This window comes from Gymnoscopelus braueri (genome assembly GCF_963280865.1).
Source record: "Gymnoscopelus braueri genome assembly, chromosome: 4".
In the NCBI taxonomy this organism is placed as follows: domain Eukaryota; kingdom Metazoa; phylum Chordata; class Actinopteri; order Myctophiformes; family Myctophidae; genus Gymnoscopelus; species Gymnoscopelus braueri.
In genome coordinates, this window is record NC_137605.1 from 33,781,577 (window position 1) to 33,803,068 (window position 21,492).

At 40.1% G+C, this 21,492-nt stretch overlaps 2 protein-coding genes across 2 annotated transcripts; one reads left to right on the forward strand and one right to left on the reverse strand.

Annotated features, from left to right (window-relative positions):
* Nucleotides 1-2,576: 2,576 nt before the first annotated feature.
* On the reverse strand, nucleotides 2,577-8,061 carry sec61b (SEC61 translocon subunit beta). The gene is made up of 4 exons (XM_080426664.1): nucleotides 7,924-8,061; nucleotides 7,087-7,184; nucleotides 5,317-5,421; nucleotides 2,577-3,174 (listed from the first exon to the last, which is right to left on the reverse strand). The coding sequence occupies exons 1-4, from the start codon at nucleotides 7,924-7,926 to the stop codon at nucleotides 3,087-3,089; spliced, it is 294 nt and encodes a 97-aa protein (XP_080282790.1). The 5' UTR covers nucleotides 7,927-8,061; the 3' UTR covers nucleotides 2,577-3,086.
* Nucleotides 8,062-8,806: 745 nt separating this feature from the next.
* On the forward strand, nucleotides 8,807-16,096 carry alg2 (ALG2 alpha-1,3/1,6-mannosyltransferase). Its single transcript, XM_080425541.1, has 5 exons — nucleotides 8,807-8,919; nucleotides 9,938-10,115; nucleotides 10,634-10,771; nucleotides 11,523-11,690; nucleotides 13,785-16,096. The coding sequence occupies exons 2-5, from the start codon at nucleotides 9,945-9,947 to the stop codon at nucleotides 14,523-14,525; spliced, it is 1,218 nt and encodes a 405-aa protein (XP_080281667.1). The 5' UTR covers nucleotides 8,807-8,919; nucleotides 9,938-9,944; the 3' UTR covers nucleotides 14,526-16,096.
* The last annotated feature ends 5,396 nt before the right edge of the window (nucleotides 16,097-21,492 follow it).

The following is a 21,492-nucleotide window of genomic DNA, read 5'->3' on the forward strand; positions in this document are numbered from 1 at the left end:
CTGGGGCATCCTGCTCACATCACTGTGTATGTGCTATAGGGTTGACACGATCATGACATTTTACTTCACGATTAATTGTCACACAAATAATTGCGATTAACAATTTAATTACATTTTTTGTGTTTTTGGCATTGAACATTACAGGACAAAGAAATACATTTTGGTTTGCCTTTTAGGCCTTGTAAACAAACATTCCACAGGGCAGATAGGCCAAATAACTTACACAAAGAAATGACTGACATATTTAACAACTTAATACTTAAAATAAATAAATTATGGAAGCCGATCTACAAGTTCACAATGCATCACATCGCGATGCATTGTGAGGTTGTATTTCCGCAATTTTTTGATGTTTGAAAATGTATGAACATTTTTCAACATGGAAACGATTGTGCAATTAGGCGATTATGTAATAATTGTGACAGGCCTTGTATGGCCAGTCCACCTGAATACACTGGACTGTCTCAGTCTCATTCAACCAATGGTAAGACTAGACTAAGACCTATATAATAACCAGGCTACTTATACCCATTAAATATACCATACTGTAATGCAGTGGTGGAAAAGGTACTAACATTTTTTACTTAAGTAAAAGTATCAATACTGCAATACTGAAATACTCTGTTACAAGTCCGGAATTTTACTTGAGTAAAAGTACAAAAGTATTGGTATCAAAATGTACTTAAAGTACCAAAAAATTATGCATTAAGTAGAATGCCCCATCTCACAAGTTTTCAAATGTATAAAATGTATAAAAATCTTTTGAAAATAGCCAATCTACAAGCTCACATTGCGTCGCATCGAGCTTGTAGATCGGTTATTTTATTCAAATGGCCATAATGTATATGGCTCTGAAGTGGGTAATGTTTGTTTTGTGATAATAATCAAAATCTACAAAGTAGCTAGTTTTCAAATAATTGTAGTGGAGTAAAAGTATAATATTTGCCTCTGAGATGTAGTGGAGTAGAAGTAAATCGACCCTTACAAGTTTAACTCTGACTGTACACAAATGGAACCAAATGGACCTGTTTGGCTCCATTTGTATACATACAGTCAGAGTTAAGGGGAGCCCTTGAAATGTAAAAGTTTGAGAACCATTGGTCAGTAGGATGAAAGGTGCAGCGGCATTATGTGTTCACGCTTGTCCCTCTGCGAGGGCTGTCTCATAGTGATATTCAGACAACGATCTGGAGCGCCCCCCTCAGGTGGACAATATTACTGCAGGCAAGTATTCTCAAATCAGAGCATAATTAGGATTGATACACAGCAATGTGTTTGTCAGCTGTCAACACATAAAGCACTTTATAATAATAGATACATTTTGTTTATACCAATTATTCTCAATAACTATCACAACAATCTTCAGGTTACCTGCTGTGCCAATTATCTAAATGGCTGCAAGAATACAATTAAAAAATGTAATTTACAAGATCAAATGTGTTAATAATTAAATCACTGTTGAATAAAATTAGGCTGCAGCTACTTCTTCCAGGACAACCATTTTCATTTATCTCTAATGGCCAAGCTTTATTCTTCCAATCAAGTGAACAAGTGATATTGTTCACTTGATTCAGGGGCGGCAGTGGCTCAGGGGTAGAGTGAACTGGAAAACCGCAAGGTTCCCAGTTCGATCCCGGGCTGGGATTAGTGTCGAAGTGTCCTTGAGCAAGACGCTGAACCCCTAATTGCTCCCGATGAGCAGGTAGGTGCCTTGCATGGTTTCCTCCGCCATCGGTGTATGAATGTGTGTGTGAATGGGTTAATGGCACAATCAATGTAAAGCGCTTCGGATAGAAGCGCTATATAAATGCACCATTTACCATTTGATTCAGAGGAGCAGCTAGGAGCAGCTCATGCGACATACTGTATTTGAGGTGTAATTTGAAGCAGCCCTCATATAAATCATTAGATCTTGACATCTTAATTCTATGTTATAAGAGCATGTTTTCTGGGAAGAGATGCCGGAAAACATGTACCAGCCAAAGTTCTTGCTATATCATTCTTCACATAAAGTAATGTAACGCTCAGAGGATTAGTGAAATGTCTGTCTGTCACACATTAAATGGGAATAATCCTGGCTTAGAGCTACATCATGTCAAATGTAATAAGTGAATCACACAGAAGTGTACTAAAAATAACTTTAAAATACTTTTGCTGTGATTATCTGAACTTTCTGGCACGTCTTTTGTGTTCACTCCTCAATGAAATGCATTGGGTGATAAAGTGAAACAAATTATTTGCAAATACCATTTGGCACTGGAATAGACTATATATATATATATATATATATATATATATATATATATATATATATATATATACATACATACATATACACACACACACGAGTGTGAAATGTGCAGTGGAGAAACTACCACACAGCAAAATCCGGGTAATTTTTTACACGAAAGACTTAAAATAACACTGCAGGTGATGTTCTACTGTGCAGCAATGGGCTGCTTCAAATTACACCTCAAACAGGCAATATTAATCATTAAATGAATGTATAGTGTTATAAAAACCTCTTGGATACATAAACTGTGTCTACCCAATGAACAGGGGTTTCCATTCAAATACACGCGTTTCCTTTCGAGTCTTTTATTGTGCAATATCACAAATATTTATTTTTTTGTACAAATGCCGTTAACAAAAGGACTTGCATGTTCTAAATCAGGCAGAAAAGAGATGTTGAGTGGGGGCCTGAAAATGACCATGTCCATGAACACTGCACTGAACACGCTCACAGCGCTCTGCTGTTGCTGCTCAGAGGGAGGGGGATAACACACTTACACACATTATATCCTCTCCTTCATCATAACTGGTCTTAAAAACATAAGATGGGTAAAAAAAAAAGCTAAGGTGGATACCTATCAATGAAGATGAAGGTCGCCAACTAAAATGGGGTCACACAAACCCAGGTTGTATGAGAGATAGCACAGGGGGTGTGCATGTACGATGTAGTGTCGGGGGAGGGGAGCTGAGGGGTAAGGGGTGTTGTTCATTCGTTCGTTTGGTCCAGGTCCGTTGTGTTAAGAAGCTGGGTTGCAGCGTCGGAGATGGGGGGGTTGGTGGTCAAGGGGCGGAGTTTAAGAGCGGGTGTACTTCCCCCAGATGTGCAGCATGAAGACGGAGGCGATGAAGAGCAGGCTCATCACCAGCACTGGCACTGGCCCTCTGTTTAAAAAAAACACAGAAATACTCATTAACACCAGGTTATTGCACTCCCTGTCGTCACACTCACCATTTGCTACCATCCAAGCCACGACTAGACTAATGCCTGATTTATACTTCGTTACGCATTGACAATAGCGTTGTGAGCTTGTAGATCTGAGAGACACCGGCGTGCAACTAAGTATATATCAGGCTTTAGTGGAGTGGTAGATTGTATTGATGAGCTCTAGAAATAAGGAGGGGCTCTCATCTCTGAAGGAGGGACTGAGTGGGGGGGGGTTGGGTTGGATGGGGTGCATCGCTAAGTAGCAGCATTGCCATGCCAACCATCTCCTCCGGTGCCCCCTCCTCATCCTCCTGTCAGAAGGCTGTAATTGAGTTGACCTTTCAGAGCGGATCCTTTAATGAAGCTTTGAGACCGGCGTCTAAAGCAGGAACAAACATGCACTCGATATACAGCACTGTACCCGCTAGACTGCCCTCCCTCCCCTGCTCAATACACCACTACAGCACCATTGATCCACCATGGCTGTGTATGGTCAGGAGACATGAGGGCTGTTGAGGATTCTGTAGTGGAATGAAAGTTTATGATGATGGTGCCGAGTGCTTCACTCTAGCAAGCTGTACACTTACATGCACAGTTGCACACACACACTAATATGCAACAATGCTCCGTTGTTGTGAGAGCAGTGTCCGGGTGGCTCAGAAGGTAGAGCACTCGCCTCTTGACCACAAGGTCATGGGTGCGATCCCGGCCACTGCCAACTCAGCGAATGAATAGCACGGCTTGGGTGTGGCAAGTCGAGTGGTAAGTACTGGGAGCGGATGGTAGGTGTTGCGTTCCACCTCAGCAATCCATCTCCCAGGGGTCTAGCACACTGCGAAGAGGGGATAGACTCCCACGTTTTGGCTGGTACCGACAATAAGCCTCTCCGACCTACTGTATGACCTACATGCACAGTTGCACACACACACCAAGAGGCAACATTGCTCTGTTGTTGTGAGAACAACATTAAGTGAAAAGTTAAAACCTGCACTCAAACCGGTGTGAGTCACCAGGATACTCGGTCCAAACACCTTTTGCAGGTTTGCACTCAAAAAGATGACTAAGAAAGCCAAAAAAGGCATTTAAAAAATATTCTTATGAGGGGTTGACAAGAATAGACATTCCATCATCAGTGTACCATTGAGTGAAATTTGATGCATGTTCACATCCTGCATATGTATCTTTAGATTTTTATTGATGTATTATTTGACCAGTTTTTTCCTCCTTTCACTACTGCTATACTCTTTTCTCACAAAAACTATTAATGATGGAACGTGCAAAAAAAAAAACAATTTCACCCATTTCTTTACACCTGTGTGATGTGACAATAAAGCTGTCACACATTTGAGTGTCACTGTAGACACACTCAAATGTGTCTACAGTGGCTTGCACTGTGAACTGGAAGTGATTAACCGGTGGGGCAGTATGTGTGAATTGTTCGACTCAGTAGTATCTGACATGCAACAGACTTTACACTGCCAGCTCCCTTGAGTTAAGTCCTTGTAATATCCGATTGACTCTAAACGGCTCAAAGTGTGAAAATGGACGAGGTAATAGTCTGTAGTTTTTATTAGCATTTGAGGTGGAAATATTCAATAGAAACCTTCCCTTTGCTACCGTAATACCGAGCTACAACCTCTGACGCTCCCTGCGCACTCATCTGTACGATGTTATTTGTCCAGCTAGGACAATGAAAAGTTTTGATGAAAAGTAGGTTGTAGGTTCTAAGAAATATGTGTTGTGTTTTGCATGGGTGCATATGGGAGACTGGATGTCAAGCAATTCAATTAATCATTCATTTTCTGTGGAAGGAAATGTGTATAAAAGAACACATCTGCAGTGGTTGGAGGTGGTGTCCATACTCTCCCTACTTTGTCAGGTAGGGCACTGACTGGTAGACAATGTCAGTATGTCAAGTAAGTTATTTGAAGTAACTTCAACTTTATTTGTCCATACTCTTACTTGGTTGTCCAATAGGTTTGAACAGTAGATGTAGCGACAGTAGCAGTTCGGACATTGTTGCAATTACCTCTCTCTGTCAGTAGAGACAGAAAACGTATAGATTGTGTGTATGCTGGTAACAGCTATAGAAGTCTTACACTTTGAGTCCGGGTGAGTCTTCTGTGTAGAAGCGCCACATGCCCCCTGTGCCTGCCGATGTTGTGGTCCTGCCTGCGCTGCGTGTACCACTGCTGGTTGCTTTCCTACAGAACAAAAACACACTCAGTTCAAGATTTTAAATCAATTACCCAAAAGAGTAAGGTCACACAAAGTCAGACTTCAGACCAGACTCTAGGTATCTTGAGGCCCTCAACCACTATCGAGGAGGATCTGAACTGTGACTCATAAAAAGCAGTTGTTAATCAACCCTAGGCCATCATGCATTTACACTATATCCAGAATACAGGTGCTAGAGATGCAGGCATTGACACTAAGGGTTGCCCGCCTGCCCCTGGCAGTAAATAAAACTTGTGGGCAGGTGCAGTTTGCTTTCAGGTTGCCCGACTGGGCAAGTGCTCGTTTGAGAGGGGACGCAACCTATAAAGTCTATAAACACAACAAGAGATTTCTGTCTAAACACCTGAACGTGGCCATCTGATCTGTGGAATGTAAAATAAGAGCACCGTTTACCTATAATGTGCTGTTTTCACTGTCGCTACATTTAGAAATATAAAATAACAAGTGTGAGCCCATAGTCAAAAAATAAGTGTTAAATGTAATGGTAATTTAAAGTTTACCTATCATTTTATAATGGACGATTTACTTTAATTTACTTTTCGGGCAAGAACATGACCTGTACTTGCCGACGGGCAAGTGCCTCTGAGACCTTAGTGTCAACCCCTGAGATGGCATGCCTGGGTGATTCATGGATAGTTTATTCTAGCGTTGAGATTAAATGAGGGTTAAGGAGGTAATGAAGAGGGTGATTGTAATGGGTAATAATGAGAGACTGGACAGTGAGCTCCTGATTACATACTGATTAAGGCCAAAGCACTAACAATCTATCTGCTGCTGTAATCTACACAGAGACCACAAAAACATAGGGGAGGGTGAAAGCCCACGTCCATTCATTACAGCACTATGTTAAATGAGTGTGAGGTGTATCTGGACAGTAATTATGGACAGCATAATATGTTTTGGGATTTTTTTAGCATGTTGTAACTGTTTGGTGTACATCGTCACTTTTGTCATTACAATGCCACATGGATGTAGAGTTTGTGTATTCTTAAACTAGTGGTTCTCAGAGTGGGGTCCGGGGACCCCCAACAAAATGAGGAACAGTTTCATTTCACCATTATGTCACAGGCTAGAAGTTAGGCATCACACTAGGAATCAACTCTCCCCACCTACAGTATTCACGTGTTTCCTACTAGGCTGTGTGTTTTCCACTTCCTGTCGGATTTCATTGAATATCATTAGTCATCTGACCAGTTTCATTGGATTTCATTGGATCAAATCGACAGGAAGTGGAAAACACACAGGAAGTGGAAAACACACAGGAAGTGGAAAGCATAGGAAACAGGTGAATAGACAGTTGTACAATGATGTACTAAATCTACAACCAACAATTTTTTTCTAATTGGGGTCCCTGGCGCAAAATATTTACAATTGAGGGTCCGCTGCCTAATAGGTATCAATTTGGGGGTCCTTGACTTTGACCTAAACTACCCAAGATGCTAAATAATCTGTTGGCAAATAGATATTGTTAATATTCTTTAGGAAGAAGCCGACTGATCATGGTCAATTCATCTATTTTATGCAATTGCCTAGCTGCACATTATGTCATAATCTGGGCAGGATGCAAACAGTAAGTATTTAAGCAACACAGGGGTCATAGGGCGTGGGTCTGTGGGACTGTGACAGTATACCTCTGTCTGACTGTGGAGCCTGCCGCCCGGGGGGCCACGGTTTTGCTGGGGGAGCGGCTGGAAGCCCCAACGTTGGTTGCACTTGCTGCTGGTCCAGGCTGTGAGACAGAAAAACAAGAAGAATACAGGGACTCAATACAGAGACAGACACAACTCTCATTTGCATTCACTTTCACTCCATCTCCAATAAACACATTTTGAATTAACAACTAGGCAACTACGTCCTAACCCTAACTCTCTGACTCTGAAGTGAATACACAGAACCTCAATGGAGGAAAAAAAGCCCCTTTGGGCTTTTTTGGGTTATCCTTTTAGCACCTTATGTATACATCTGTACCACTGTACCTTTTTTCCAAACTGTTAATAAAGTATTCAATCAATAAAAGCAAAGAGTGACCATTCTCTGAACTTGATGGCTATAAAAGCCTTGGCTTCGTATGGGTCGTATACACACACACACACACACACACACACACACACACACACACACACACACACACACACACACACACACACACACACACAGTAATAAACTAGCATAGATAGCCTCTGTTCTGCATTAATAACCGTTATCTTTTCACAAAAACGGACCCAACTGAAAGGGTTGCAGACTATAGTTTGCAACCATTTCAGTTGGTCTAATTTAGATTATAGGCAACTAATGTTAGGGTTTCTGGGGGAAATAGCCACGTCTACAAATCAAAAGAGATAAGTTAGTTAGTTAGCAAGCTAGCTACCAGACAGAACAGTTAGCTCCACTGAAACTGAATGAAACATGGCTTCTATCGTTCCTTAACAGCTCCAGATAGAGGCATAATAACACAGAAATACACTCACCATTTTAGTTTATAATGTTCTTCTGATGTAGGATGAGAATGAGATCCTGAAGTGCTGTTGTTCTACTGTGATGATGTCCACGTCAATGGGATAGTCAGTCAGTCAGTACAACATGCAGAGAGAAGAGAGAGCCCAGAGAGATGACGCCAGTCTAAAGAGGACCAGTGTTGCCATGTCGGCTTATTATAAGCGACTTTGTGCTTCTTTTTCTGTAAAGTTGCTTGTAAATATTGGTTAGTTATTGCGGGTTGCGTTTTTTTGGGACGTTTCTAACACGTACTTGCTTATTTAGGCTTGCTTCCAATGTTTTAAATTATTATTTAAACCATTGGTTGTCAGATATATTCATGAAAATGTGCCATGGAGCATTTGTGTGTTGTTATATAATATTCCAAATATTCAACATTATATTGCAAGAGTTTTTGAAAATAGCCTATGCATATAGGTTTAAATGTGCTATATGTGGCTGGCCTAAGTTGCTTCTTTTGGGCTTGTTTTCCTAGACCTGGTTGCTTGTTTCTCTCATAGAATATGGCAACACTGAAAAGGACACGACTGCTAAAGCACAAGACCACCGCAGTAGACCACATAGAAGCCTGACCGCGTGCTTATATTCTCTAAAATAAACGACCTAATAAAACAGTTTTGTTTCGTGTACACACATTTAGATTTGGTTATAGAAAGACATATTTAAAACCGTGATTTTTTTCAGTTGTGTATGTATTTTGGAGCTGGCTTTGTGCTGACATTTAAAGGCAGGCTTTATTTGGTCGCTTCTGGTGAGCGGTGACGTGTCTAAGCAGGAAGCTGTAGTTGACGTAGAGGAATAAGACGCCATTTTGGCTCAAACAAGGAGATGACAATGGTTGGATTATAATATAGAATTAGAGCCAACATGGCGGTCATGTGGAACAGTTTCAGGCTAATTCACGGCGTATGAAGCAGGGGTTGTGATGATCTGAGGTGTACAAACTTGGCTAGATTCGAGATACAAAGGTAATGTAAACGTAACTTAATGACACTGTGTTCTGATTATTTTTTTTAACCCACTATTTAGAATTTCATTTAATTTGTAGACCGTCATTTTTTGTAATGATAAACTAGTTATTAAGAGACAGTTAACGTTATGTTTCCCCAAAAACAAATGGTATTAATTCATTATTTAAATTAGGTCTGTCTACTGACTCTAGATTGTTAAACATTAAAACGTTTCTTTCAAATTAAACAGAACCATGAAGATGTGTGATGTTAAACACACTGCAGGTGCTCTGACAGGTAGCAGGTCAGGGTGACGTGACGTCTAATGAGATGCAGGCACGTTTATTGATTCAGTAAACAACGCAGCGCGAGAGGCGTTGTGAGCTTATAGATCTGCTATTTTTGGTTAATGTAACCAAAGGGTGGAGGGGTGGCACCCCCTGTAGTAACTCTGAGGACCCCATGTTGAAGACCCCTGATGTAGTAGTAACAACAGTGAATTAAAGCTTGAATTTAAAAACAATCATCATTTGAGTGACTTAAAGGGGAAATCCACCCATTTTCAATATTTAACTATGTCATTAATATAGCATAAAGGAGTTGTGTGGAAATAAGAAAAAATTTAAAAAAAAATTAACATTGCAAAAAAATTTAACATTGCAAAAAAATTAACATTGCAAATTACACCATGATGAGTCATCACAGTGTAATTTGCAATGTTAATTTTTTTGCAATGTTAATTTTTTTTGCAATGTTATTTTTTTTTTAAATTTTTTCTTATTTCCACACAACTCCTTTATGCTATATTAATGACATAGTTAAATATTGAAAATGGGTGGATTTCCCCTTTAAGCAAACACTAGGGTGGATGGAGTTGAACCAAACCATTATGTACAACTTTTCATGACGCTAGCTTGGGAGCCATGGCATGGGATTCTGACTTGTGTCAAGCAATGTAAACATTATCAAGAGCTCAAGAGAAGTTGAAACTCTTGTTCAAACAAAATCATTGACTGATCATGCTTTGTGTCTGAAGGTCCAGGATGGCACGAGTGGTGTTCCTCCATCCAGACCTGGGCATAGGTGGAGCGGAGAGGCTGGTGGTGGATGCAGCTGTTGCACTGAAGTCTCAAGGCTGTAGCGTCCAGATCTGGACCGCACATCATGACCGCACACACTGCTTCCCTGAGACCCTGGACCCAGACCTGTCTGTGGTGGGTAGATGGAGACACACATGCCGGCATACACCTCTGCAGATACAGTGCGTTTATAACAGTGGTTCTCAACCTGTGGGGTGCCGACCCCCATGATTTTTGGGGGGTCCCCAGATGACAGTGAAGTGACAATTTAAGGACTTTTAAGACCTTTTTAATACCTAAAAGAAAAAGACCATTAACCATCAAAAGTCATCAACAAACTATACTATAAAAACTGGTGTAACATTGGCCAAATTGTCAAATAATAATAAGAAAGAGTGTAATTTTTTGAAAATAGCCGATCGGCTATTCTCACAAATTGATCTGTGGAACCGAGTCAAACTAAATTTAACTCCTACAATTCCAAGTGCTTGTCAGGGGGCGGTCCCATCAAATATGATTATTTTGGGGGGTCGCGGCCTGAAAGGTTGAGAACCACTGGTTTATATATGTGTGTATATATATATATATATATATATATATATATATATATATATATATATAAACGTTTTTTCTCCTCTCTCTCTTTTCTGTAGGTGTGTGTTGGTGACTGGCTACCGACCAGTGTGTGTGGCTACCTGCATGCCCTATGTGCCTACCTAAGGATGATTTATGTGGCTCTCTACCTGGTCTTCTTTAGCGGGGTTGAATATGATGTTATCTTCTGTGATCAGGTAATTAATATCTGCTTGTCACTTTGTCCACCAGTAATGTGTCTTTCTCAATCGCTGTAGTCTCTCACGCTCAGAGCTTACCAACAATGACAACAAGTCTCGATACCTTTTATTATTGTCACTTACTGTGTGCCTCTATAATGGCTTTTTCTCGCATTCAGGTATGCATTATGATTCTCTCTATATCTCTCTCTCACATACATGCACACACACCTCTCTCTCTCTCTCTCTCTCTCTCTCTCTCTCTCTCTCTCTCTCTCTCTCTCTCTCTCTCTCTCTCTCTCTCTCTCTCTCTCTCTCTCTCTCTCTCTCTCTCTCTCTCTCTCTCGTTTTCAACCGGTGGTCCGCAGAGGTATTGCAGGTGGTCCCTGGCCATGCATTGTTTTTAAAAATAAAAACTTTTTTTTCAATTTTTTTTTTTAATAACTTACAGGAGTTCTTACTGTATGGTGTGTGTGTGTGTGATATAAAATGTGAGTTTACCATAATCACAGTAATCCTTAATCATATTCCATCACATTCAAACAAAACACTGTATTTTATTAGATATTATAGCTATTTTCTCCAGCTCCCTGTGGCGCATGAACCCCCCACCCACCACGCAATAGTGGTGGTCCCCAGGTTGCTCTTAGTCAGGATGGTGGTCCCTGGGTCAAAATCAGTTGAAAACCCCTGATCTCTCTCTCTTTCTTTTTCTCTTTCTCTTTCTCTTTATTTGTATATTTATTATACACCTCTCATTTTGCCCCAGGTGTCAGTGTGTATCCCAGTTTTGAGGCTGTCCCGTCACAGGAAGAAGGTTTTGTTCTACTGTCACTTCCCGGACCAGCTGCTGACCCAGAGGACGTCAGCCCTGAAGAAGCTTTACCGTGCTCCTATCGATTGGCTGGAGGAACGCACCACTGGCATGGCTGATATGGTAGGGCCCCTCCCAGGCTGTCATACTAGTGTAGAGATGTCATTGGCTTCATACAGAACCCAGTTGGTTGTTCTATGTTATCTTCTATAATAGTAATAATAATAATTATCATTATTAATTAGCTTTATTTATTTTATTTGACACTTTCATAATAGTATTGTAAGGTGCTTTGCAAATAAAGTCAGTAAAGCAATACATGAAATGCCCATGAAATGCCCATGAGTTAAGTCAAGTTAAACAACAACAGTAAAATAGTAACAACCTAAAAGAATGATTTAAAAGAAGTCAGGTTTTGGCAGCACATCCGATAGCCTTTGGGCCCTCATTTTAAAGTCTTGGGCTCTGTTACAGAAAGCTGACTCAAGATATCTTGAACTTAAACTTGGAGTCTGAGTTGATCTGAACTGATGCGACATATGCAGATTTTTCACTTCCACTACAGCCAATTTCAAATTGAGTGATCAGGATTGATGAAGCTGGGATAGGCTAAGCAACCCCCTTTTAAAGGCATCTTCAGTCAAACACACAAGAGACAAATCATTATGGATTCTGAGACCGACAAACAGTGCTCATCATAAGTGTATATATCTCTGCTGTTGGGCAGAAACCAACTATGTCCGCAATATTAACTTTAAAAAAACTCAAAGTTGGTATGGTGACTGTATTTTCATATACTGTATTTGAATGTGTCCTTATATTATCATCACTTTACCCAAATACAGCTCAAGTGGAGTTAGGAGGTTTTTGACCATTATTGTGGAGATAGTTGTTTTGTCCATTATTGATTAGAATGAAGAAGTCAGACGGGAAAAAACCCCTAAGTTGGAGTTAGGTGGTTTGAACAACAGTTTGAGGATCCAATGGAGTTAGTTGGTTTAGTCAGAAGCACTTTTTATTACTTTTCATCGGTTCAATATTTGTAAAACCCGCACACAGACGTAAAGGGTGTCCAATATTACTGATTTATTAATAAATAAATAATAATAAAGTTGAAAAATTAACATAGTTGTTTTTTGCCCGACATCGACGATTACCTCCACATATTCAGTCAAAAACAATACCTCAGTTACAGCAAAGGAAAGAGAATTGGCATGGGAAAAAAACAGGCTATGCTTCCTATCATGTTGGCTGAATTAGGTTTATTCATCTCATTTACATACCGTATATATTGTTTTTGCTGTACTAATTAAGTTATTTACATATTTCTATATTAAAGATTGTATGTGTTGTGTGTGTGTGTTGCGTGCCTGCGTGCGTTAATTAAAAGAACCCGGCAGCAACTGCAAATAAAGTACAAAAGTATTATTCAGACAGCTAATATTATACAGAATAATAGTGCAGTGCGGTGATGTGATGGCAAAACCATGGTCAGTGACATTGGAGGCTTTAGAAGGTATTTGAGATCATTGATATATTGCCTTGAAAAATCTTAGCACTCCTGAAGATTAGTACTCTTCTGGAAAGGATTCACTGTCTAATGATCTGTTCACAATGTAAACCCAGTCGATCATCCATATGCACTGGGGTCTTAAAACAAATGACACGACATGGTCGGTCAAAGAAGTGTAGCTGCTGCCTTATTTACACTATGACCAAATGCCACTGTGTAGTCAGTGTTTGATCAGTTTAACGGTTCAACTTTAACCTGTCTGTTAGCAGGTTAATTTCAGTGCATAAGTTGCCATAGTAAGAGACAGGCAACCCCGCCTTTTGGAATTTAAATGTCAACTTAGCAGATGCATTTAACTTGATAATCCTGCTGTCTCGAACAGACATTTAAAATAAACTGCAAGAAATGTAGAGACGTTGACAAAGAGGAAATATGATCCTGCCTCTGTCTGCCTGGCTGCTCTCAGCTGGAGAAAGCCATGTGTAATATTTCTGAAGCATATGCCATGAGAAAGTGAAATAAATACAGTTATAAAAACTGAAAGCACTAGAATGAATTAAGACCTAACATAAAGTACTGTATAATTGTTAACTAAAAGCAAGTCTACTAAATACAGCTGTCATCTTAGACTCTAACCTAAGGTGATTGTAATGTGTGTACAGTTTATGAGATGATTAAGAACTAATCTCTCTACTTCTTCCTAGATTCTGGTAAACAGCCAGTTCACTGCAGGAGTGTTCAGGGAGACCTTCCTTAGTCTCGGAGGAGTCCAGACGGACGTCCTTTATCCTTCATTGAGCACAAGCACCTTTGACCGCCCCCCCACTGGGGTTCAGGGCCTCCAAGGACTGCTCCCAGAGGGAACCACTTGCACGTTCCTCTCTCTTAACCGCTACGAACGCAAGAAGAACCTCGGACTGGCCCTTGAAGCCCTGGCCGCCCTGAGAAAGAGCCTGCCCCCGGGGCAGAGAACAGGTGTGCACCTGGTGGTGGCGGGGGGTTACGACGGCCGAGTCACTGAGAACGTCCAGCACTATGCAGAGCTGAAGGAGCTGGCGGCACGGCTAGGCCTGGAGGGCTGCGTTACTTTCCTACGCTCCCCCTCCGACTCCCAGAAGGTGGCGCTGCTGCGGGGCAGCACGGCCGTGCTGTACACCCCAAGCAGAGAACACTTTGGAATCGTTCCCGTGGAGGCCATGTACTGCTGCTGCCCCGTGGTCGCAGTGAACTCCGGGGGGCCCCTGGAGAGTGTGGTGGACGGGGAGACCGGGTTCCTGTGCGAGCCCACGGCCGAGGCCTTCTCCAAGGCCATGGAGAGGCTGCTGAGCGAGCCTCAGCTGCGTGCGGACATGGGTCAAGCTGGGAGGAAGAGGGTGCAGGACACATTCTCTCTGCAGGCCTTCTCAGACCAGCTACACGGTTACATCCTCAGGCTGACCCGGTGAAGGCAATGCCACTGCATGGCAGAGACCACGGGAGACGGGGACTGGGGCAGAGGATGGAACCCTGGATAGAACAACGCGCTGGTCTCGAGCCACGATGTGCTGCTGGGAGCAGCAATTCTGTAACACTGAACCTTTGGAGGTTGAGGTTGCATTAGTCCACAGGGAGTAGGGGGTGGTGGTGGTGGGGGTTTGGCAACGTAGAGAATGTATGTGTGTGATGGTAGAGGTCTGGAAAGGGGATATTGTGAGGACTCTAATGACAATTAATCAGCATTCCCCTGGAGGGGTTGCTGAGAGAGAGAGAAAAAAAGATGGAATCTCTGTACCAATTAAGAAAAGAGTAACGAGTTTACCTGCCCTGCCGCTGGAGAAATACCAACCTGTGTATCTGTGTAATTGTACGTGTGCGGCAGCACCACAACCACGGGCCTAAGAAATGAGTGTACCAAACAGATTGATTGGTAGACTGCAATGTTTTGCATTGTCTATGTGTTGTTTCCCCCCCCCCTCCCCTCTCTACAGTAGCCTTTGTCTGTGTGTGTATGGGAGTGAGGAAGAATGTAGTTACCAGCGGGCGCCATGAGGCAGCCCACAGCACCAAATCGATAAGCAAGATGCTTTGCGCTACTTCCTGTCCTCTCAGAGCCTTGTTCACAGCTCACAATGAGCGAGAGCGTTGGCCTGTCCATGGCTCCGTGGCTGCACCGAGGTTATTAGCAGATGATAGGGACTGTTTGGCTTTATCCCATTAAGACCCGAGGCCGATTCTACAAATGCCTTCTAAATCAGTAGTTTCGCACTCTTTCAAGATTTTTTTTCGAAAATGTTCAAAAACAGTAGATGTACAAGCTCGCAGCGTGGCACGAAGTGACACGCTGTGAGCTTGTATATCTGCTGTTTTTGAATAGCCAACGCAAAAAGTCAAAAATGACGCAGATGCTTTCCCGGTTTTAATGCGTTATTAGAAGTCTGGCTGATGGGCAGTGTTGTCTGCGCGTCGGTCATTATCAGCAGGGAGAATAGCAGAAGGTCGTCGTCTGTGCGCTGGCCTCTTTGGCCCCCCTACTGTATAGACGTGCTCTTATTGACATTCCTGAGGTCTTAATAAACAACGAGGACACATAGTTTCTTGACTCTTTGTTTGCTTGCTTTGTTGGGAAGTTTTTTGTGGCCTTTAATACTGTTTACTAAGGACTTTGTGGGTGAGAGAAGAAGGACAGAAACATTGTTAACATTAATCCATCTCTTGCTCTTTCAGTTGAACAGCCCCATGGCGTGTCAAGCTGTTTATCAAGCCGTTGCAACCTGGCTGGGAAAGATTTGCAGTAGTGTTTATTTTGCTCAGCAACAAAGTCAACATGATGTACATAACGGAGGAATCGCAATGCCATTAGGCACTGTCTGGTTGTCTTAATATATTAAAAATGCAATGAAAATAATTAACGTCAACCTTGTCACTGTCGGGCAGAAACCTTTTCCTCCATATTTCAACTTTTTATGTTTGTTTTTGTAAGTTAATGCCCTACTTCATACTAAAGTATCACAAAAATAGCTGATCTACAAGTTCACAATGTGTCTCATCGCGGCACGTTGTGAGGTTATAGAACAGCTATTTTGCTATAGTATTTGAAAAAAAATAAAAGTGGTTAAGTGTGTTTATAAATATTGAACCAATCAAAAGTATTACCAACGTGAGATGTAACTAAATAATAACTAAATTGTTTCCATTTCCTGAAAAGTAACGGTTTTGGACATACAAGGTTTCTGCCCAACAGCGACGATATAACACACACACACACACACACACACACACACACACACACACACACACACACACACTCTCTTTCTCTCTGTGTCTCTCATACACTATATTTATATGTTTTTATACCACTGTTAATATACTATTAGTGCACTTTGACAACATTTATATTTATACCTTATATAGCTCATACAACACACAAATCCCAGGCTGTCCAATTGCAGAGGGCCAGTACTGTAGTATACCTAAATCTCCTTGGGTTTCTAGTACTTTATTCCTTACTTTTTATTCCTTTTTTCTAGCTGTATCTTTTCGTCTGTGTCTGTCCTGTAATCTCAATGCTGCGGATTCTGGATGTCCTGCGAAAGTGATCACTAGCTGCATTTAAGCAATAACTGTTCTCATCTTAGAGTTGAGGAGACGGGCAGAGGAAATTAGTCAGGTGGGCAATACAGTTATCTCTGTGAAATTGGTATTTATATTTAAATTTTTTAATTATTCACTTAGATTTACGGAAAGAACACGTTCTTTGCAGATCTTTTATTTTTTACAATCTTATTAGAGCTGTCCAATTAACAAACAAATCTATATTAGTATATAGATATATTACAGTATATATTACATTATTATATAGTTTGTTTTTAATTGCATGTTATCAATTTGTATGGAAGTTACATGGAATTAAAATGTAGTTTTAGGCAACCAGATGACAAAAAGCTATTTTGTCTAAAAGCAATGTACAGTATAGTGATCAAATCTCTAGGGCAGATTTACGATTGCTTGTCATCCACATGAAGGGATGAATGTTTAAGGGAACTTTTGGATGTTTTGTGTGGCAGAGCAAGTTCGTCTTTTTTCTTTCACATTTCAGTGCCTTGCCCCCCTCCCCCCACACACACAAATGAATGACATCTCCAAGATGCAACAAAGAGAAAATCCTATTGGGAGTGCAAACAATCAAGTCTCCAATCTGCCTGTGTGCCCATTTTCATCTAGAGATAAGAACACAACAGTTATAAAGTAATACGGTGTCCAACTTTACATTGTCTACACATTCTCTACAGACTATAGTTTTTAACTGCACATTGAAATAAGTAATTTGACAAGACAGAAAAGTACATACTGTGCAACATCGAAGGCATTACAGCTGCTGTCCAAAATTCAGCAGAGCCAAACAAAATAAACATCAAAAGAATATAACCTCATAATCACAACAAAGAATAATTACAGATTACAACTATAATATTGCAGATTGTTATCAAACACAAGATTATGCCAGAAAATAAAAGCATACCTCTTAAGCTTGAAGCTTAAAAACACACCTGTCATAAGTATAGCATAGTAATAATAATAATAGTAATAGTAATAGTAATAATAACATAGAAAACTCATTCCAAAGTCCCAGAAGATCCAATGGATCCAGTTAGGTTCAGATAGGCCTACTAACTGAAGGATATTATCGAATTAATATGTGGTTATAACAAGGTTGAGTAATAGTTTCTTCATTGGTCCAGTTAGCCTTGACTAAATAAATAGGTTTTCCAATATATTACTTATGAAAGTACTATGGCAATCAATAATACATTTAGAAATGGTCATAGTGCCTTGCTTTTCATTTTCAGATTTGAAATGAAAAATCTACAAAATCCATAGCTGTGTTTTTACAGCTGCCATCCATGATTCCATTTCTTTTTTTTATTATCCATATACAGTAAATGCAATAATTATTGCTGTCATTAGTTCAGCTAGAGTAGAAGAATATTAATTTATTTATGTTTTAGCATATGAAGCATATACCTTCATGAAATTACAACTTTCAATTTATCTTTCTCCATTTCTTATTGGGGACTATATTTGATGGACTATCAAAAATGGATAATCCAAAATGATATTACATTACCAATCTGTCTACTATTTACATTTTATACTGGTCTCTATGTGGGTGAAAAGAACATAACTAATACTAGAAGGTACTGTTCCTGAAGAAACAGTGTGGGATCGCTAAGAATGTTGATGGTATTGAGTATTGATAGTGTTAGTAGAGTTAAAGGTTTGAAAGGTTTGAAAGGTTTGAAAGGTTTGAAAGGTTCTAAAGCTTTGAAAGGTTCTAAAGGTTTGAAAAGTTTGAAAGGTTTAAGAGGTTTGAAAGGTTTAAGAGGTTCTAAAGGTTTGAAAGGTTCTAAAGGTTTGAAAGGTTTGAAAGGTTTGAAAGGTTTGAAAGGTTTGAGAGGTTTGAGAGGTTTGAAAGGTTTGAAAGGTTCGAAAGGTTCGAAAGGTTTAAGAGGTTCTAAAGGTTTGAAAGGTTTGAAAGGTTTGAAAGGTTTAAGAGGTTTGAAAGGTTCTAAAGGTTCGAAAGGTTTAAGAGGTTCTAAAGGGTATTTACTTTAAATTATTTTTAGTCACTTTATTTACTTTAAAGTATTTTTTACAAATTTTTACAACTTTTAAGTATTTTTACTCTTTTTATCAACTTTTAAGTATTTTTACTATTTTTTTCAACTTTTAAGTATTTTTACTCATGTTGAGTACTTTTAAGTATTTTTACTCAATATAAGTACTCTTAAGTATTTTTATTGAAGGTATTTACTTTAAAGTATTTTTAGTCACTTTATTAACTTTAAAGTAGCTTTTACTATTTTTTACAACTTTTAAGTATTTTTACTCTTTTTATCAACTTTTAAGTATTTTTACTATTTTTTTAAACTTTTAGGTATTTTTACTCATTTTGAGTACTTTTAAGTATTTTTACTCAATATAAGTACTCTTAAGTATTTTTACTCAAGGTATTTACTTTAAATTATTTTTATATTATATATATATATAATATATATATTGTAAATAAATATGTACGTTGGATATAATGCATGACAACATGATACAAGGTGCTGCTGGGTCCAGCTGGGACTACATTTTTCAATTTAGTATTTTAAGTACATTCAATCACACCTTTTCATTAATAACTTTTGCTTTGAATTCAGAGAACTTTCACGTTTGCACTACATTCTTTAGATACTTTGTATCAGTGCAGTGCTCATGTGTTGAGCACGGCACAACACATGAGCGTGTGTGTCTAGATGGAGCACTGGATTTTGTTATGCGTCTGTAATGAGTATTCCAGCAGGCGTCAGGATTTAAGAAGAGGCGACGATGAGGGTTATGCCAAATTTATGTCCTATGATACGACAGTATCACGTGCCGAAAGTAGCAGATGCACAAACTCACAACGTCTCATCTGTGATACGTTGTGAGCTTGTAGATTGGCTATTTTCAGCGTGTGACCCCTTCACACAATGAAATATAAATCAGGCTGTTACAGTGGTGATTTAGGGGCCCTGCTAGGCCAGATGATAAAAAAGGCCCACATGCAGCCTGCAGGAAGTGATGGAACACACACACACACACACACACACACACACACACACAGACACACAGACACACAGACACACAGACACACAGACACACAGACACACACACACACACACACACACACACACACACACACACACACACACACACACACTCACACACAAACCCCACTCACTGAGGGTGTGCTGTATGTTGCATTTTCTTCTCTTTTAAGCAACTCAGCGACTTTAGCGTGGTGTGTCTGGTTTGTGGTAAAGTGAGGGTGTCCTGATTTTGTACTTAAACTAGACGGAGTGGCGTTGAGCTTAACATAATATATAGGCTACTCAAAGTTTTTTTTTTAATTATAAACTTGTATATTCTTTTGTACAATGTTTTCACTTGAAAATCATTTATTTTCAGTGAGTATAAATTAGACTTCAGGAAAGAAAAAGGGTGTCACACTATTATTTCTACCTCTTCTGAACCCGTCTTCCCCTCAAAGTCGTAGCGGTGCGCAGCCTGTGTCCCTTCCCGTCCCCTCCCCTCTATGTGCCCTGTGGTGGGGTCGCTATTGAGATCACGGTGTGTCTGAGCAGTGGTGATAACCGGTACCCAGGTGCCACTGGCGCACGGTGTTTAATTAATTAATGAGACCGCGGGGTTGGTTTTCTAATTCCACCTAGCCAGCACCAGGGTGTTGGGGGAGATATGGGGGCGGAGAAGATGTTTAGGTGTGTGTTTTCAGGCGAGGAAAGGAGAGATGTATGTGTGAGTGTGTGTGCGTTATGGCTGTATATCTATTTTGTTGGCAGTTTGGGAGCTGGTCTCCTCGTTAGTAGAATATTAAATATGAATGGCGTATTTTTACCCTTGTGCCCTGACTTTTTAATCACACATAGTGATTGGCTGTTAATCATGGGCTAAATGGAGCTGATGATGAGAGAAATATATTTGGTGTAAATACATCACCCACCCAGCACCCTGCCGACTACACTACTAACCAGGTCATGGACTCATTACCCAGGAAATGGTGTGCGCGTGCACAAACGCACACACACACGCACACGCACACACACACACACACACACACACACACACACACACACACACACACACACACACACACACACACACACACACACACACACACACACACACACACACACACACACACACACACACACACCCTACTCATACATGTAATACGGTGACTGGATGGATAAGTGTGCTGTGTAGATTCCTCTATTCGGTGGGAGATTAGATGGTTAAGGTTTTTAGAGGCCTCTCTGTTTGATCACAAGGACAAAACACTTTTCATGCCATGCATTTATTTTGTGTGAGAATGACAATGTTAATTGCTAATTAATAACAATTTTTAGTAATACAGGCAAATTAGGGGATACAATCAGTGACTCGGGCAGCATTTGCAGAGGGATTTGCATGTTTTTATTTTCAAGTAGTGGCTTATTTCCCCATTGACTTTCATGAACATGACCAAAGGCTTTTTTCTTTTTTTAAAGGGGAAAAAAGGATGAAAGAAAGAAAAAGAAAATAACATAAAAGATGCAAATGTTGTAATGATATTCTGAAAGGAGTTTTGGTTAGTGATCAATGGGACAGTCTTGCGTAAGGATGCAATATAAGTCAAGCTCTACATGGGTCCTTTCTTGTTATTTGTAGTGTGGCACACAGGCACAGGTGGGGCATTGACAGTAAAGGGTTAACATAGAGAGGAGAAATTGCTTTCCTTGTAATGAATGATATTATGCTTAAACATTAGCAAATCTGCATTTGTATTCAAAGCTCATATTTAAGAGCTGTTTTACATGGAACATGTTAACAAATTATGTATTTCAGACT

Coding starts and splice junctions, on each gene's coding strand:
- sec61b (XM_080426664.1), bottom strand. Junction 5,422..7,086: donor GGCTCCACAGTCAGACAGAG/GTATACTGTCAC, acceptor TTTGTTCTGTAG/GAAAGCAACCAGCAGTGGTA. Junction 3,175..5,316: donor GACTCACCCGGACTCAAAGT/GTAAGACTTCTA, acceptor TTTTTTAAACAG/AGGGCCAGTGCCAGTGCTGG.
- alg2 (XM_080425541.1), top strand. CDS start 9,945: ATGGCACGAGTGGTGTTCCTCCATCCAGACCTGGGCATAGGTGGAGCG. Junction 10,772..11,522: donor ATGTTATCTTCTGTGATCAG/GTAATTAATATC, acceptor ATTTTGCCCCAG/GTGTCAGTGTGTATCCCAGT. Junction 11,691..13,784: donor CCACTGGCATGGCTGATATG/GTAGGGCCCCTC, acceptor ACTTCTTCCTAG/ATTCTGGTAAACAGCCAGTT.